At 47.8% G+C, this 18,709-nt stretch overlaps 1 protein-coding gene across 1 annotated transcript in view; it reads right to left on the bottom strand.

Moving 5' to 3' along the window:
- Positions 1 to 16,375: 16,375 nt before the first annotated feature.
- MAGT1 (magnesium transporter 1) overlaps positions 16,376 to 18,709 on the bottom strand; it is a 629,140-nt gene continuing 626,806 nt past the window's right edge. The window contains exon 10 of the mRNA XM_069612586.1: positions 16,376 to 18,297. Within this exon, the coding sequence (XP_069468687.1) occupies positions 18,282 to 18,297 (16 nt within the window). The 3' untranslated portion in view covers positions 16,376 to 18,281. The remainder of the gene's footprint in view (positions 18,298 to 18,709) is intronic.

Below are 18,709 nucleotides of genomic sequence, written 5' to 3' on the forward strand. Positions count from 1 at the left end.
GGTGCGGTTTGTGTGATCTAACCTGTTCTTTCTTTCTCTTTTCCGGGTACCTGTGAGCCGGCGTGAATGAATGAATCCAGTCGATGGCGACGGAAGCGGTATAATGCGCGGCGGTGACAGGGCGCAATGAATGAGCTCAGCGGTTAACGTTGTTTTCCTTTTCTTGCTTCTGCAGGTCCCGGCGACCGATGAAAGCTGGAGTCCTTGATGAAAGCTGGAGTCCTTGACAAACAACCGGGTCATTGCTGGAGGCGCAGGTAAATCAGAGCAGGTGAGTATGCGAGGCCTGATGGTCTCCGATTTTCTTTGCAGGTTTGTAGAAGATTGCTGGCAGGAGTTCCTCAGAGAGCGTTACGCTGCTAACTGCAGAATAACGTGAAGCATGCCTTAGGGCTTAGGTGGGGCTTATATAGCCAACCACGCCCTGCCACTCCCATTGTGCAATTAATTCTAGAAGCTCTCTGCCACACCTAGGTTTACAGACTAATGCACAAGCTAATGGCTTAGAGCCACACCCTTAACTGCAATTAGCACAGAAGTCAATAACTCAGTGGCAGACCGACTATACCTGTGTTTTCCTTGAGGTTAGCTCCATGTGCCAGAAGCACCAGGACTGGGTCCAGGTGGCCCTCCTTTGAGGCTTGATCCATTCAGGGCCCTTAATGTGCCCCAATGTTCCCACTGCTGCTGGGCTGGGGGGAGGGGGCGAGGAGTCTGGTCTGCTCATCTTGACAGGTACGACCCGCAATCAGTCGGATCTTTACCATTATTTGGGATTAGTAGGACTTTGGCTTCCTCCATAGTTCTCAGTAGTGCTTTAGATTTCTCTATGTTGTTATATAGGTTGGTAAGGTGTGGGATAAGGTCTTCTTTGTGTAGCTTGTAGAACTCCGCTACATAGCCATTGGGGCCCAGGGATTTATTGATTGGAAGTGATTTGATGGCTGCCCTAACTTCGTCCCTCGTGATTTCTCCTTCTAGCGTGTCCCTCTCTTGCCTAGTTAGATGGTTCAGATGTGTGTCCCTCAGGTACGCCTCCTGGTTTTCTAAGGACAGGTATTCAGTGGCGTATAAGTTGGAGTAGAATTTCACAAATTCCTTTCGAATATCTTCAGTTTTGATACTTGGCTGGCCCCGAACGGTCTGATTTTCAAAATAGTTCTGTCCCCCTTTTCTTTCCTAAGCATCCTAGCCAGCAAACGGTCCAATTTGTTGGCTTTTACATATAGCCTCTGTTTAAGGCGAAGCAGATTACGCTCCGCTACCCTGGTCTGCAGGGTGTCTAGCTGACCCCGTATCGCCCTGTATTCGCTTTTCAACGCGGGGGACTGTATTGGGCCCATTTTAGTCATCAGCTCCTTCAGTTTGGCTTCTAGGTTGGCGTCTTCCAATTTCAGTTCTCGTGTGCGCTTCGCTTTAATAGCTATAATCTTACCCCTAAGTGTCGCTTTGAGTGCATCCCACCAGGTTTGCCAGCTAGTGTCCCCCCACCTTATTGGCCTCAGTGTATCTGTCTATTTCCTCAGACACCTCTCGCACTAGGGTTATGTCTTTGAAGAGATGGGTTGGGTATCTCCATTTCCAGAGTCCCAGTGGCCCCCTGTTCCTCCCCAGCTCTAGGGTCATAGGCGTACAATCAGAGAGAGTGATTGCCCCCAGCATTAGATTGGTTACTTTACCCATCAGGGTGGTGGACAGCCAGATGTAGTCTATTCTGGAGTGTGATCTATGGGCATGAGAGTAGAAGGTAAACCCCCTTTTCTCCCTCTGCATCATTTTCCATGTGTCCACTAGGCCCAATTGCTGTAGTTTTCGTTCAAGATCTTCGGAGGGCATCCCCGGGGGGCATTGGGTTTGGGTGCTTCTGTCCGTGAGGGGGTTCCAAGCCATATTAAAGTCCCCTGCAAAGATGATGGGGGATTTTGCTAACTTTTCTAAACGTTTGAGTGCTTTCTGTATGTATGGGTCTTGGCCTGTGTTCGGGGCATAGTGTCGCAAAGGTGTAAGCTCCGCCCCTTCTTTCTAGTACTACTGCGAGACATCTACCTCGATTGTCTTTATCTGTGCCTTTTACAGTCAGATGAAGCCCGTCTCTCAACGTTATAAGTACTCCCCTTTTTTGCATGTTTGTGTAGCCTGGTATATTGACCTGTACCCCCAGAATTTAATCCTGTGCGCATCCTGTGTCCGTATGTGTGTCTCTTGCAATGCAATGAAGTGTGGGTCTTCTCTTCTAACGTATCTCTTTACCTTTTTCCGCTTAAGCGGGGTGTTGAGGTCGTTAATATTGAGCGATAGGATCTTTATTCGGTTAGATAGTGCCATCTTCGTTGTCGTGGGTCGTAGTTGTCTGTGTAAGGAGACATGTGCTTACTTACACAGAAAACGTGTACCTCCTGGGTGTGCTCCCTTCGGCTGTCCCTACTCCTCTGCTAGGACACCCCTGTCCATTGTCTGCTCCGTGGTAAGTTTACTGCTCCCTCCCGCACCTCCCTCCCCCGTTTCCCCTCCCCCTCACTGGGTGGAACTAGCTGGCACCCCCCTCATGTGGTTACAAGAACTAGATCCTAACTTGCCCAGTGCGCCCCCATTCGGGAACTCCCATTACCATTCCAAATCGCCACTCCCTACCCCTTCCCTCCCACACCTGTGTAGCCATACGGTTTCATCGTGGCTCCAGCTGGTGAGCTGCCTCATTGTGTGCCCTCCCCAGGGTTGTGGGTTCCGAGCCTCCTAGGATAGCTCATTCGTTCTGTGTCTCTGACTGCACTGATCTGATGGGGTCTGCGTTGGGAGGTGGGCTTCCGCAGACAGGTTGTTACCCCCCTTTGTTTTTCCAGGACTCTATCGTCTTTCATTCTCAGGCTCTCCGGACCACTGCTTGACTGGATGGTGAGGGGCGCAGTGCTTGGGTTTCCTCTTCGATTCCTAGAATGGCTGCGCCTAACGCGCACGTTGTTACTTTATGCATTTTCCTTAGCCAGGTGAAGCTCAGCGCGAATGGGTGTTGCCACCTATATCGAATCTGTTGGCTTCGCAAGTACGTCAGGACTGGGGCCATGCGCCGCCTTCTGCTTAATGTGATTTGAGATAGGTCCTGGTAAAGGTGAAGCTCTGCGCCGTTGTATGTGATTTGGTTGGATGCCCTGGCCTTTCTCAAGATCTGCTCTTTCATGTTGTAACTGTGGAACGCGATCAGGACGTCCCTTGGTCCTGCCCCCGGTTCCTGGTGTTTCAGGCCCACCCTGTGGATTCTGTCAAAGCGGATATCCGCACTCTGTTCTGCGTCTAACAGGTCACTAAAAATGGATCTCATGACTTGGGTCAGCTCTTGGTCTAGGATAGTCTCTGGTAAGCAGTTTACCCGTAGGTTGGAACGCCTGGACCTGTTCTCTAGATCTCCGGCCCTTAGCTCAAGGTTGTGGGTAGCTACGGCCAGGGTTTCCAACAGGGTGTCCGCTTTACGTGCTTCCTCTGTTAGTTTCTGAATGGCCCTCTCATTGGTATCCACTCTTTCCTCGATTTTGTTTATGTCTCTTAACTTCTTGGATTCCTTCTGCCAGGTCTTCTCTTAGGGTGTCCATTTGCTTCTCTCCTGCGTTCGTAATTTTCTCGACTATTTCCCCTAACAGGCCTTTGACGGCGGAGTAGGTCACCGGTCTCTCCTGGTTCTTTTCTCTGTTTTCAGCACCAGCGTCTGCCCCCCCAAGCAGTGGCACTTTGGGTCCCCATTGTGTCTTTGTCTCTGGCCCATAAGTGCAAGAGGGTGCTCTCCTGGGTCTTCTTTGTCATTTTGGGAGGGACAGGAGTTTCCCTGTTCCTGGACATCTCAGTTGTTGGATGTGTGGTCCCTACGTGGAGGGCTCCCTGGGACGATCTGCCTGCTTCCTTTGGATTCCGCGGCCGTAGATGCGCCCGTTTCTCGCAATCCCTCCTGAGGCTCACGTGAGGTCTCTGATACGATTGCAGTCGTGCCCCTATTGCTATCTGCCAAGGGGCCACTTGTTATTTGTCGACCCACTCCAGCTTGCTGGGTGGAGTTCCTGGGGGCTTCCTCAGTCACTTTGGGCCGGTGGATGGCGGGCTGGTAGGTATGTGGGTGGGTTCCTTTTGGTAGCGCGGTGGGGGAGTGTGCCCCCCTTGAGTAGCTCCGGTGCTGTGTGGGGAGGGTCTCTGGTGGTGGTATGATGTTCCCCTCTAGACAGAGGGATCTCTGTATCCGTTTGCCAGTGAAGTGATCTTAGTTAGGTGGGCTCGCAGGCAAGAGCTTTTGCTTGGTAGAGTAGGCCCCTCATCGAAGGGCGGGTCTAGGCTCCCCCTCCCCCAGGTTCTGAAGATTCAGGGGGTAGAGGTTGGCAAGTGCGGTGCCTCCGATTTCCACCAGGCAGGTGGGAGGGGCATGGGCCCCAGTTGGACACGGTGGGTGTGGGTCCATCGCCCAGATGATGCCCCTCCACCCCCGATGGGCACCCGCGGTCCCCTTCGCACATACTTGGTGGGCCACGAGCTGCCGGGTGGGTCTTCCCGCACCTGGCGGGAGGTATCAACGTCTGTCCTGCAGTGCCTCCAGTGAGGTGCCCCGCACAGAGTTGGGAGCGGGACGGAGCCCCCGCTGTAGTTGTCCCTCAAGCAGGAGCTCTCCTCTTCGCCGGTGCTTAGGGTGTGCTGGCTGGGGTGGAGGGGTCCCTTTGGGACAAAGCTTTCGATGTTCAGTGTGGTCTGCCTGCCGGTGTCAGCCGGAGCCGGGGATGATGGAAGGGGCCTCCGGGCTGCGGGGCCCCGCTCCTGTCTGCTATAGAAGATGTGGGCGTACGGCAAGAGTGACTGCCAAGTGCCGGGCGGATAGGGATCCTGCTGTCGGGGGCCCGCCACTTCCAAAAGCGAAATGGTCTCTTTTATAGTTCCGGGTAGGCCCACGGCCAGTGGCACCACCCCACGCTGCCTCCCGGTTCCCAGGCTGATCTCTGATCGCGCTGCGGCCATTCATTGGGCCGGCCGATGCTGTGGCAGGCAGGTACGGTCCCGTGTCTGTGGGGTCCTGACACTGGGGTGGTAAGGGTCCAGAGGGTCTAGCTAGGAGCACCACACTTCTGCCCAAGGTGGCCACTGCAATTTCTTGATGGTCCGCGCTTCGGAGGGCGGGCTGCAAGTGCTCGGACTGCGATTGTTCGACCCGCTTCTCACGGGTCCTCTGAGGTCCGAAAGCCCGCCACGACCAGCTCTGGGTGCCTGAAGAGGGGAACAGGGTGTAGGGAGCGCTCCAGCCCTACCAGTTCCAAGTTCGTGAGGTTGCCCAGGGTGTCACTGGTTTTCCTGCACAGTGGAGTTGGTGGGGCTGCCGCTGGCCATCAGCGCTGCTGCTCCCTGACGCAAGCTCCTCCTCGCTCCGCAGGAGACGGCCCGGCGATCTGCCCCCTGCCCCGCCAGTTCTATTCCTCGAGTGTGCTTACCGAGATAGCGGGATGCAGCCCCGCCGGCCGACCTCATCACCGAGCAGCCCAGGATGGCTAAATATCGCCCGTTGGTGTTTTCCCGCCACTGGAGCCTCCGGGTTGGCCGCAGTGCTCCACAGTTGTGGCGCGCTGGATTTCTCAAGTGATTTGGGGGGATTGAAGGGGGCAGGAGTGAGCTGCTTTCCCCCCCGTCTCATAAGGTATTCATGCTGTAAACTCTGGGCAGTTGTAACTGGGAAGGGCTTCTCCGCTGCTTGTTGAGCCAGTAGCAATTGCTCCGGTGGTTTCTTCCTTTCAAAAGTTCCTTCTTTGTTCAACAAACGCAGGCCGTACAGATTTACAGCAGCCTGGTATATGCCCCTGCATGCACTTGTAGCTGCCCTTTAACTCACCTACCAGGACTGTATTTCCAAAGGTAACAGTTCGTCTTTTACTTCCACAATTACATGGATCTTACTTGGTTTGGTATATCTGGTTGTTTCAACATTTGCTCCACATTTCCCCCATATCTGCATTCCATGCCCTCATATGGCTGGGGCTCGTATTTGCAATATGCCTTCTTGATTTGCAAACAATCGTCCTACTGTTTCTGTGGCTGTAGAGTTTACAAATTGTGTGTGGTGCAGTCCCCACTATATTGGGTTGACTCAGCGGCTCTGTGTGGCGTCTTCGGTCCCGTTTGCGCTTATGTGGTGCAGCTTTGCCGCCTGCTTTCCACTCTGGACTGCTTCCACGTCGTTCCGGTTTCTCTCGCAGCTTTGCTTCTGTATGCCTGCATTAATTCAGGTCCAAGTAGATGTAATGTTTCTTTCACCATCTGCTGAACGTCCAGGAATCTACTCTTGGTTCCTGGCTCTCTGTGGCTCGTCCTGCTCACACAACGTCCCTTTTCCTCTTTGCTGGCAAGCTTCTAGGCTCTGCCACACCCGTTTGTGCTGCCAGCTTCCACACGCCTTGCAGAGATGCAACGTCTTCTCTCAAACAGCAGACCCCAATTGTCTGTTTTTCATCTTTAAATGTCCCGGGCACAGGTGCCTTCTGAAAACTAGCATGCTTATTGAGCTTGAGGCTCCTTCGGCTCTGCATCGTTGCCTTCTTCCTCCTCGTCACAGTCCTTGGGTGTTTGTGGCAATTGGAGTCCATCGATGTTAACTGATGCAGCTTACTTGGGAAATCACTTTCAATGGTTCCATATGATAAGCAAGTTCTATATGTAGGCGCATTAGAACTGGAAAAGGCATTCTTGGAGCTTTTATGTTTGAGACTAGGAATGGAAATATGGTCTAAAGGGTTTTTGGAAGACATTTATCTATTTTCCCTAAGGGGCGGGAATAGATGCATGGCAGTAGGCCATTTTCTTCATGGGCAAATGGGGGATCCAATGTCTCATCCAATGAAGCCATGACATCTCCCCAGAGGCTGCCTTCTTCCATGTGATCCTCCCTCCTATAGCCGCCCCCAGGGTCAGGATCAGGTAGCGGCTGATGTCCCCTGGCCACATGGGAGGAGGTACCCACCAGGGGATTGGTGATGACTCCATTGGATTCATTTCAGGGTAACGAAAGTTAGAAGACACCAATAGTCAATCAGGTAAGCAGCGCAAGAAAGTATACTGGGATGGGTGTCACTAAAAGAATCACACTGACACACACTTTATTTTGGGCCAATACAGACAGGTTGGGCTTGGTTGATATAGTTTGAGATTTCAGGGCAAACCAGGGCCTGGCGGAAATCTGGCACTAGGGCTGTCCCTTGGCTCTCTCGTCTACCACCACCCTAGCCCAGGTATCCGTAACCCCTGGTTAGTACTAGTGCTCAGTAACCCAACTGGCTCAAGGGCTCCCACAGCAACTAATTGCTACTACCAATTCTCATTCCCACTACCTCTCAGCTGCCACCACTATAACCTCCACTTACACCCACTACTACCTCTCTTCCACTCCTACTCTACCACTACTTCACTCATTCCTCTCACGCACCACCATTCCACAGACCCCTCTATTCAACCACCTCCACACTCCTTCCACTCAGTCGTCCTCCAGTTTCTCAGTCATCCTTCCACCTCCTGACCTCACCCTACTAACCCAATACAAATCCCTCCAAGGCTTTTCTTAAATAACTCTCTCCCTCCCATGATTTGCCCTGCCCCCTATTGGACACTTTGTTCTCTTCATACAAAGTAAATCCGTCTGTATGGGACTGCTGCCCTTGATTGTCAGGGCCTTCTCCAATGCCCTTTTTGCTTAAAATCAAATCCCTGGTGGATTATTGTATTGGCCACCTCTGGTGCGGCTCCAGCAAGAGCGGTCTACTGGAGCCACGCTCCCCTCGAAGCCGCCACATTGGTTTGCCACCCCGTGGTGGTGGTCTTCCTGTTGCCTTCTCTGCTTCGTCCGTTTTCTCCAGGTATAGGAGAAGGCAGGTGCCTATTCTGGCAGTGCCGCACCCAGCAGCCCACTGAAGAGCCGGCTATGGGCCGTCACTTCTGGGAATGCTTCTTCACTCCTCGTGGCATCACCATGTCCTCTTTCAGCAGCCCTATAGGGCTCTGGCAGCAAGTGTCCCGCTGCGGCCTCAGCCGTGCCGGAATCAGCAGGCAATGAGGGCTGGGAAGAGGTCTGCCCGCATGCGCTCCGGCACCCACAGGTGTTAGCGTTCAGCTTCGCTCCGTCCCCGGACAGGGACTGGGAACAGGCTCTGTCACAATACCTTATTGGTTCTATAAAGTGCACAGTTCACGACTTAGCCTTGTATCAACAGATAGATCCACTTTATCCCAAGTTAGCTGCAATAGTGTGTGTGCAGTGATCTATTATCCGAAAAAGAAGATAAAATCACCAGTATCTTATAAACTGCTTGTCCTGAACACCCCGGGCCCCAAGAAGGACCAGGGAAAAAGGACAGTACAGGAAAGTACCATTTCAAGTTACCTTTATGGAGTTTTCAGAATTTCAAAAAGTTTGGCCATACGATTCCATGGATTCAACCCAATAAGTCACCTACAGTAATACGTTTTTTTAAGAATAATGTTTATTGATTTTAACAACATATACAACCAAAATAAACCAAACAATAACAGTCATAGGTACGAGGATAGTATATGTCCATCGTCTACCTGTTACACCTCGCCCCCCTGCTGAGCTTACTCCACTTCACCGTTCTCTATCGTATCCTCTAAGGGTGTACTCACTTCTGCGCCTGTCGAGGAGTCATCTTCTCCAGAGCCGGTCTGGGCCGACTCAAAAAGTGTGGTCACTAAGTGCCTCCAAGCCATCAATGACTCTCCTAGGTCACCCCCCCTCTGTTAACTGCTTCACCCCACACCACTGTCTCTGCTTCCACCCATTTCTGAAGGTCGCACCACCACACTTCCACCCTCGGTCTATTAGCTTTCCAGCCCACAGCAATTCTGCGCCTGGCCAGTATGTAGGCCAAGTCCTTAAGTTTATGCACATGTTTCATCTTGCGTGGCCTGGGAAACCCTCCCACCATGCACGCCCACAAATATTCCCCTTCAAGTTTAATCCCTTTCTCATTCAAGTGGTGGGCCACCTCCCCCCAAAATCTCCCTATTTCAGGGCATGCCCAGAACATGTGCATCATTCCCGCATTTACTTCTCCACATTTAGGACGTTTGTATCCCTGCATTCTTGAATTGTGCAATCCTCTGAGGAGTCATGTACGCCCTATGGGTAATCTACAACAGGATTTCTTGCAAGCTCGAATTTCTAGACACTTTTGTGATACCTCTGGGCTCTCACCCACAACCCATCCCCCATGGGTTCCCCGGCTTCCTCTTCCCAGTCCCGTCTCAGCTGGAACACCTCTTTATCCACCCTGGACATGAGCACTTCATGAATCCGTGAGACCTTGTGGCCCCCATCTGACAGATTGTTTCTATGGCCTTGTCGGGCTGACTCCAGCACTGTATCTGCCCATGTACCTTTTACCATCCACATCAGCCTGGTTTAAGTGATATATTGTCCCCGGTACAGACCAGTGTTTTCTACTAGCGTGTCGAATTCCGCCGCCTTCCCATCCTGCCATAAGTTATAAGTTAAAGGTAGATAAAGAGTACTTACAGCCTATAGGAAGTGAAAGCCAACCAGCTGTGGAGTCTTGGGAACCCCTACCAAGGAAATGGCCCAGGAACTGCATATAGGTGAGTATACAAGTCGGATTGGGTCTGCTTAGGAGGTGCTTGGGGTCACCGCAGCGGTTGAACAAAGTCCTAGGTGAAGAAGTATCCCAGACACTAGGATCCCAACAAAACTCTTTGGACGTCCCGCAACCAGGTGGGCAAAGCATCAACAGCATAGGGGCAGTGGAGTACGTGGAAAGGATCACAGGCAGCTCATGTGCTCCAAGATGTCAGACTGGCAGCAGTGAACAGTCTCTTGACTAGGCACAACTGCAGGAGGTTACACTAAGGAGTCCCATAAAAAGCAAGATCAGATGGAGCACCAGCAGTGCACTCGGGCCACCAGCAAAACAGCAAGGGGCTCCCACCTCAGAGGTGCAGCAAGGACAGAAGGGAGACCAGAAGAGCACTAGAACTGCAAGTAGGGTCAGGAATTCCCAGTAACGAAGGCTGGAGGAAACAAGTAGAAGTACCCAGCAGTTTTTCTTACAGCGAGGCAAAGGCAGGAGACTTTCACAGAAGGACAGTGCCGAGCCAGTATAGCTGTGACAAAATGACTTCTGCTCTGAAAGAGTACAAGGATTAGTAGTGGCTAAACCACCTGCTATGCCCCCACACTTTTACAAACCAACAGTGATCCTAATCTTAAAGGTAAAACAGGCACAGCAAGAGATCTGAGTATTGACACAAACAGCAAAGTATAACAGTCCAAATAAAAGCAATGTCCAATCAAGGCTCTATAAAAATATATATACTTTAAAAGGTACACCAATGTGCAAGTGTACAAACAACTATTAAAAACGCTGTATAAATCCACCCCTAGAGGGGAGAACACAGAATATCCAAAGACTGAAAGATGCAGCACTCTGTGTAATGAAAATAGTGGCGAAAGGCAATAAGCAACCAAGGAGTTCAAAAGGTTATGTTTAGTGGAAAAATTGTACAAAAAGTGACAAGTTTCTTGGACCCAGGTATAGACAAGGGGGTAGTTATGGGTCAATTGTACCTTTCCGCTGCTAAACATCGAGCCGTGTTTTGAACTGTGCTGCAATGCTGGTCGAAACACCTTTGGGTACGGCGAGTCATGGAGAGTCAAGCAGCAAGCTGGCATCTAGACTGTTTGAATTGGGAGTTTGGCTGCGGTTCGAGTGTGCAGCGTTTGGGTTGTGCAGTTCAAATGGTTCAGAAGAGTCAGATCGGGAGACGAGGTGGTTCAAGACATTGGTAACCATGTGCATCAGTTCGGCAAGTGACGCAATGCTACAGCGGTTTGAGTCAACATCCGCTGGTTCAATGCAGTGACCTTGGTGGGCTGGTGCAGGTTCAAAGAAGCTGCAGTCCGAGTTTGGTCCCCAGTGGTGAGCTGGTTGTTCGAGTTGAACAGGTGATGTTTCCTGCATGGCATGATGTGGGGGATGGCCGGTTTGACAGGTGCAATGCTGCGGTAGTTCGTGTTTGAGTGCCAAAAGCTGCACACCAGCGAGTCCCTCTCGTTCGAGTGCGGTTTGATGCAACAGCACAGGAAGCTTTGGCTGATCTGGTCTTCAGGAGGCTGTGAGAACCACTCCAGGTGCTTTAGGACAGGATAAATCTGTTCATGTTCCGCTCTCCCAGCCTGTGGAGGAGTGGTGCAGAGTTGCAGGCCCTGATCCTCAGCAAGTCAACTCCCAATCTGCCCTTGGAGTGGGTAGGGAGCAGAGCTGGTCTCGCCCTTGGACTGCTCCTTCACCTCAGTGGTTGAGGGCTTAGAAAGATGAACTGGAAACAGAGGTGCATATCTTAAACACGTCCCCTGAAATGAAGTGACTTGACTGTTATTGCAGCTGTCAAGAGGGCACCCGTGACATGAATCTACTCTGTGCCAATGGACAGCAGGCACTGTAGATCAGGATACTAATTCAGCAAAACACAGATATACGCCATATTTCTGGCATTGAATTTGCTTGCAAGGGAAGCCTGGTTGGCAGGTCACCCTTTCTGAGAATTACCTGCATCATGGTATTAATAAAAATCAAAAAAGCTACATATACATCCAAGCAAAATGGCAATCCATCACAATAGCAGATCAGAGCAGTTTGAGGAGTTGGTCATCTCGCCAGCATGGCTTCTAGGTAAGAAAAAAATAGATCTGCAAATGTTATTGGTTGCCCCAGATAGATGCAGTCACACTGAGACTTGACATCACTATAATCAGATACTATGACCAGGCACGCTCACTGCCACCTGAACAGACATGCACCGCACTCCAAGACCAGACAATGTCTGTCTGTATCCATCCACCTGGAAACGAATACCCTGAATACCGACTCCAAACTAAAGTCCAGCAGCACCCATGTTCTACGCTATAACTGAGCTTAATCATAATCTTCCCTTACGCAAGCACAGCGCTACCACTCCAGGAGATGCAAACCTTTGCCAAACAAACCTATCTGCAAACTTCTGTGCATAACTACAATCCTAGAGCGTAATAGCTCCTCTGACAGTCTAATTCGATTAGACCGGTTCTTGTTAACCTGGATCAAACTTTAACCACCTGGGAATTAACATGCAGAGCCTTACAGCACTTATGTTTCAAATTTTATGATTGGGCCAGATCATGTTATCTATCGGGTACACAAGGCGGTATATGATGAAGTCATGCATGGCCTACCCAGGAATGATGCCATGAACCCCTTCACCTGAGGCGCTACAGCAGCTATGCTTGGTTGGAATTGCTCTCATCTCCTGAGAATATGTACTACGGCCGTCAGCCAATCAGCTCTCTAGCACTTCTGCTCTCGGAAGGGACAACGTTGTTGAGATATAATTCCACACCTGAAACCATAAACGTGTCAGTAATACCCAGTCAGCCCGTACAAACAATGACCAGAAAAATGGGCCCTCTGGCACTTACAAGAGAGCCTCAGAAACAAGGACCCTCAAACCGGACAAACAAAACATACTCTGCACCAGTCAGAGACTCTCTCTCGGAAATCCATTACCACGAACCACCAGGACAGACACGGTCAACTCATCGGACTCTGGAAAGTAACCAGAGATAGGGGCCATCTACAATTAAGTACAGACACTCACTCATACCAATATGCTCATTCTTTCCTTTACACCAACAAACAGGACACAGCTTTACCCCTCAATCAATTTGGCCAAACTGCACACATACCTACACTACTTCATGAACACGTCAATAGACTTTTAGAACGCAGTTATACCCAAAAACAATTGGCCTAGCTGCACACAATCTCATACACAGGCACTACGGCTGCCAGAATGCAGCCTCGGAGGCCACCTGATCTCTCACAACAACCGCGCCTAGCATTAGAATGCAGCCACACTCCGCGCAAACTGCCACTGCTGCACACATACTGAATGCTCCCAAGCACTATATGCTACCCTACTCTCACTGACCTGGAATACGGTCCCCAAGGGCGTTCAACCAACAGCGCTTTGAGATCATATCAATGGTATATAAGGCAGTATAAAAATTCACAATAACATGACATAACATAGGTGCTGGCAAATTCAGCCCACCAATCACAAACCAGGCAGCATTCAGAGTTTGGACCGCCATCCTATCAGGGGGGGCCAGCCAAACTTCCATTCCCACAGTCCCATCCTCCAATATGTGTATCGGTATTTCTGGCAGATTTCCATCCAGTCTGAACTAGACAAGTCATTCAGGAAATGGCTGTTCTGGCAATCCCTAATGACCAAAGCAAAGAAAGAAAAGCAACAAAATGGGGTTTGCAAGAATTCTAAAATGCTTTAGTACACATAAGGCAACCATGTAGGGGCATTTGGCTGCTTACCTGGAAAAAGGCAGCAGTTATATTAACACTTATGCACAGACAACAGTGTTATTGTTATTCATGTGTTCAAATACTGAGGCTCAATATTAGATCCCCAGAGATTAGTCTCACTTAGGGCCTTGCCACAGTTTTCTGTGGTAGCCCTGTTTCCTAACAAGGCTTAGATCAGTATGCTAAAAGGAGAAATACAAGATTATGCTGTGGACCACTTCATCTCAAATTTAGAAGTTCAAACCATGGTCCCAACTTAGCTTTGGCCCAAAATGTCCAGCTGCAGTTCCGGTGGTAGAGTATATCAGCAACCAGAGTGCCAGAACTACACCAATGAAAGTGCTGTTCAGAGTCAAAAGTGCAGTATCGAGAAGCTACAGCCACTAATGCTCAGGATTGTTCATTACAGGCAGCAACTAAAGCAGATGTAACATTTCCTTCAAGATGGCTGTCGCTTGCCAAGACTGTGGGAAAATTAATTTGTGCTGTCCAATGTAGGATTTCTCAGGGTTTCTTGGAGCCAGGGTGGTGGCTAAAGCCACAAACATGGTTTGAAGCTCTGCTCTTAGCAGGAATGCTTCCTTTACTGTAACAGACCCAATTATTTTCTGCCACTGAGGCAGAGATGGAGTATGTTCACCAAGAAGTGTCGTGCCCCCAACAGAGGGAGTTGAAGGCCACACTTGTGTCCCAGAGGGGATTGACTATCACACATTTGAGTAAAATAACACATACCCAAAAGACCCATCTGTAGTGAAGGTTTGTTTATTCAAAGTAGAATATTGCAATTGAAGTACCTCTGATCAATTTCTTGCATACCCTCTCATTGGGTTATGTACTTAGCGTCCAGGGAAGGAAAACACAAAAAGGGGTTGGGCTGTGTGGTACATACATGTTGAGTTGAAAAAGGGGTATGACAGGACTACTCAAAATGCCAGGGTTGAGTCTCAGTAAATAAACAGTTCTGTGGCAGGAACCTTCATCAGTCTTTGGGGTTAATCTTGGCTGTTGTCGAATATACAGTCACTGAAAATTTGAGCGAGCTCAAGTGTTCCTTGCACTTCAAGTAACCGTTAACAGTGAATGACCTGCCTACCACTCATCAAGAACGCAAGAGAAAAGAGTAATCAAAGGATCCAGATTCTTTTCACTTCAACAAGAGGAAATGTTATGCCACCTTCAGGCATAGGTCGACTTGGTAGCCAGCCTTATGGCACAAATGAAGCAAATTGAGGACCTTGACAGACAAGTACCATTTCCTTGCACCTCACACTCAGCAGCCAAGCATGAAGGCTAACCCCCGACTGGAAATCAGGTCCACACTCGCCTTTGATCCTAGTTCTACCTCCAGAATCACTTGCACCAGGACCTTGGCAACAGCGACTTAACATTTTGTATCGATATTCCTCCAACTGCTCCAAGTTAGAGGAACTGGTGAGGAACGGCACCTGAACCAGTACAGGAGATCTTTCCTCTGTGTTATGCAGAATCGCTGCTGTGGGAGTATGGATAGCGCTTAAGGATTAGCAAGAGTCAAGTTTGAAAAATGGGACCCAGTATGGCGCCATTTATATTTTTTCCTCGCTCTCCACAGTGGGCAGAGATGGTGTCTGGTCAAAGGTTCGAATCCAAAAGGATTGAATGCCATAGGGTCGAGTCAATAGGACCTAAAACAAAATTGTCGAATTCTTTTTTTTTAAATATATATTTTTTTGGAGTTTCCATATAGGAAACAAAAAGTGTTTACCACAAAAACAGGGATTGGGGGGGGGGGGGGTGTTCCCCCCCAAATAAATAAATAAATAAATAAATTCGACCCATTTGTTTTCGGTCCTTTTGATTCGACCCTATTGTATTGAGATCCTTTGACCTATAACCGGCAGAGATGCCTCCGATTCTTTGGCCTTCGTGGCCAGATGAGTCTTGTCTTTTGAGGTGGAAGGCTCTGATGAAGCAGGTCTTTGGATAGAGTCTTCCCACCCTTGTTGAGAATAGTGAAGAGCTTCATGGCACACTGCTCAGTATCTTGATCTGGACCCTAGCACCAGAAGCAGTGCTTATGAGGGCTGGACGTTGACATGAACTATCCTGTAGGCTCTACAGGGCTTGAAGTTTGAGGCATGAGCATGTGGAAAAAATGAGTCCACAAGGTACAGCTAGCTCCAAAAATTCCAGCAATGTCATCACCTCCAGAGTCATGGACCATAATAACGCTGGTGCAACAACGCAGTGTGGTTGAAAAAAAGTATCCAAATCATGAATTGCATCTGGATGGGCTTCTAACTAGAAATAATCTGTGGGAGGAATCCATTACAATTCATACTGCTAAGTAGTTTGACTCTAAAGAATTAACATACTAAAGACTAATAACGTATTCCTTGGAGACTAATTTATCGGGCATGCAGAGTAATCCATAGTAAATAACAGGTTGGACATGTTAAGTGACGAGAGAGGAAACCAATGGGTACAGATACCAACATGAATGGCAAGTTAACGTGAACCCAGTGAGATAGCATCTATAGAGTGTGTTAACTTTATTCAGAGAATCCTGGGGTTATCCATGAAACTATACGTTGAGAGCGCATCCATAGCATGCTTGAAAACACCCAACTCTGAGTGAGGAAAAGTATTAAGCTCATCAAATCCAAGAAGTAATGGGCACTTCGATATCTAAGGCAGAACAAGTTTGCACAAGTGGAGTATGAAGCCTTTGTGTGCAAACAAAACAGTGGAGTACATGTATGACTGAGGGAAAGAATGCAGTGTGAGTGATTGATGTTGGTTGTTTTTTTCTGGTCAGCCTCAATCGTTCATCACAAGTGCTGCAACTTCCTTAACAAAGAGTCGAGGATCATAAACTCATTCTTATAAACCCAAAAAGTAGTTTCAGTGGCATGTAAAACTGCAGAAACACAGAAATGTCTCGGGTTGGAATGTGTAAAGCCCAGGTGTTCTTAACAACAAAATAAAGAGAAAAAACTGCATGAAAGTGTAAAATGATTTTATTGAAAATCTTCCAGATCTAGTTAAGCACTTAACTCCCTCTGTTACATACAACACTTTATAAATTATAAAGAGTACAAGTCAAGGATGCGTCTTGACTAGATACTTCAACCAAGCCCTTAAATGAAAGACCTACACTGTGCAGTTAAGGCACTTCAGATGTAAGTAAACTTAGTAAACTTGCATAAAAACAACATTTCGTTTTCTTTTATATCTTTACCATCTTTACCATATAGGTAAAACATTAAAATAAACAACCAATGGACTCTTGGTATCCATTGTTGAAACCTGTCTAAGTACAGTACCTTTGTTAGGATTCCACATCTAATCTACTCCAGATTTATTGACTATGTTTTGCGTTGAACTTTTGCAATTTGTCATTTGCATACAAGCGGCTGGTGTTTAACAAATGTAACGTAGCAAAGATGCGCAGATCCAGGGAATTTAAGGGAATCAGGATACAATAATTTGGCTTACGTATCCAAGTATTATGCAGGTGACTAGGGGGTTTGGTAAGCCAAAATCTGCATAGATTTTATAATGTAAACTAGTATTCCTAACCTGTTACACAAAAAGGCATAATGAAGTACTGCTTGCCTTATGACAATTTTTCTAAACAAGAGAAATCAAAACTATAAAATGTACAATGTTATCACTTCATATGGTTTTACACGTGCTTGGCATTGCTTTCCATAAGCAAACCTCCCTACCATTCACACAAGATGACTTTGCACTGAATGACATGGATGTTATTCGGGAATGGGTACCTGTGGTATTTGGAGGGGTTTCCATTTTTTTGAATGAAAATCAATTGTGCCATGTCTTTTGGAGAGTGAAGAAAACCTATTTTAAATGGACTCAGACATCAAACTTTGGTAACGCATACACATTAATTTCTGCCTGCCAAAAGATTAAAAATATGCAGCTATGCGGAAATTACGGACTGCACGGTTCCAATTTAGTCACGTACAAGTAGTTGTGATCATTTAGCCGCTCCTTGTTATTTTCCCATCAGTTTGCACCCCAGAACTATTGGAACCAGATGCTAATTTTATAGAGTCCAAACACTGCCTGCCAAAATCTCCAGTGGAAAAGCTTCAACAAATAGACGCTTACTAACCCTGAAGAGAGTTCCTTTATAAAACACTGGAGAAATTATGAAGCAGGATTAAATAATTTTGTCTCAACTGTGGTGGGAATGTGCTTCTGTATATCCAGAAAACACAATGCACATTTTTCCTATGAATGATTACAAGGGTCAGGTAATATTCATATTTCTCCATAAAGTTAAATCTTTCTGTTGCAAATCCTTTACTCGTAATGCCCCCCCCCCCCTTGGTAGGCAAGATGTCCAAACTGCAGGCCTAAGCTGGTCACAATTAATCGCCATTGAAGACCTTAACTTATTTGTAAAGTTTAGCATTTCTGCACCTCCATTATTTGTTTTAAAGTATATTTCTGTGAGCCAAACCGAGTACGTTTGAACCTATCCAACAATGTACACAAATCGGAAAACATCATCTCAACATGAATGCAGACAATTCGGGCTAAAATTGTAATACTCCATGTGGCATTGAATCCAAGTTACTGCTCTTATAGAAAGGTACTGCACACAGTAGTGACACTTGGTATAGGGCACAGTATCGCAATTAGTGCAAGCATGCGAATGTGACCAAACCATTCTCTTTATGGTCCTTCTCCTATGAAGATGGGATTAAATCATGCAGTTTGGATGGGTTTATGTGGCCGATAGCAGGAGTCACTTCTGTATATTCTTTGGTTCGACGTTTTTTTAAAACCACCATCTCGAACAACTCAACAGAGGTAGCCTGAACCATGGATGTTTAGCACTTCCAATGCTCCTGTTGATGCATCTTGTATAATTTTCTAACTTAACAAAAAGCTGAAAAGAAAGATAGATTTTGGTTACATGTGGACAAACCTTTTCTGCATAAATGGGTTAGAACTTTGTATCATCTTTATTTCGCGGCAGCAAGACAAACCATTTATGCTTTTACCCAAAGTAGTCCACTGCCCACATACACAGATTCACGCCTACTTTGAAACGGCCGGTCAATCAAATAATTATCATTTGGTTGGCCTGCGAGCCAGAAAAATTTCTTTCAACCACCCCAAGCTCAAAGTTTAGGTGCTTACTGGTCGGAGAAGCATGACATAGCTGTATAGTTTTTTTTTTTTAATCTTAAAAGGTGAACAAACGTTGCATTTGAATAATGTAAGCATGCAGAATTGGTTTTGTAAAGTCTGAACTATTCTACAATACACAGATTACTTATAAGAAATTAAGATAACAA

The sequence above is a fragment of the Ambystoma mexicanum genome, chromosome 5p, assembly GCF_040938575.1.
Source record: "Ambystoma mexicanum isolate Mex_15411 chromosome 5p, UKY_AmexF1_1, whole genome shotgun sequence".
NCBI classification, from domain to species: Eukaryota; Metazoa; Chordata; class Amphibia; order Caudata; family Ambystomatidae; genus Ambystoma; species Ambystoma mexicanum.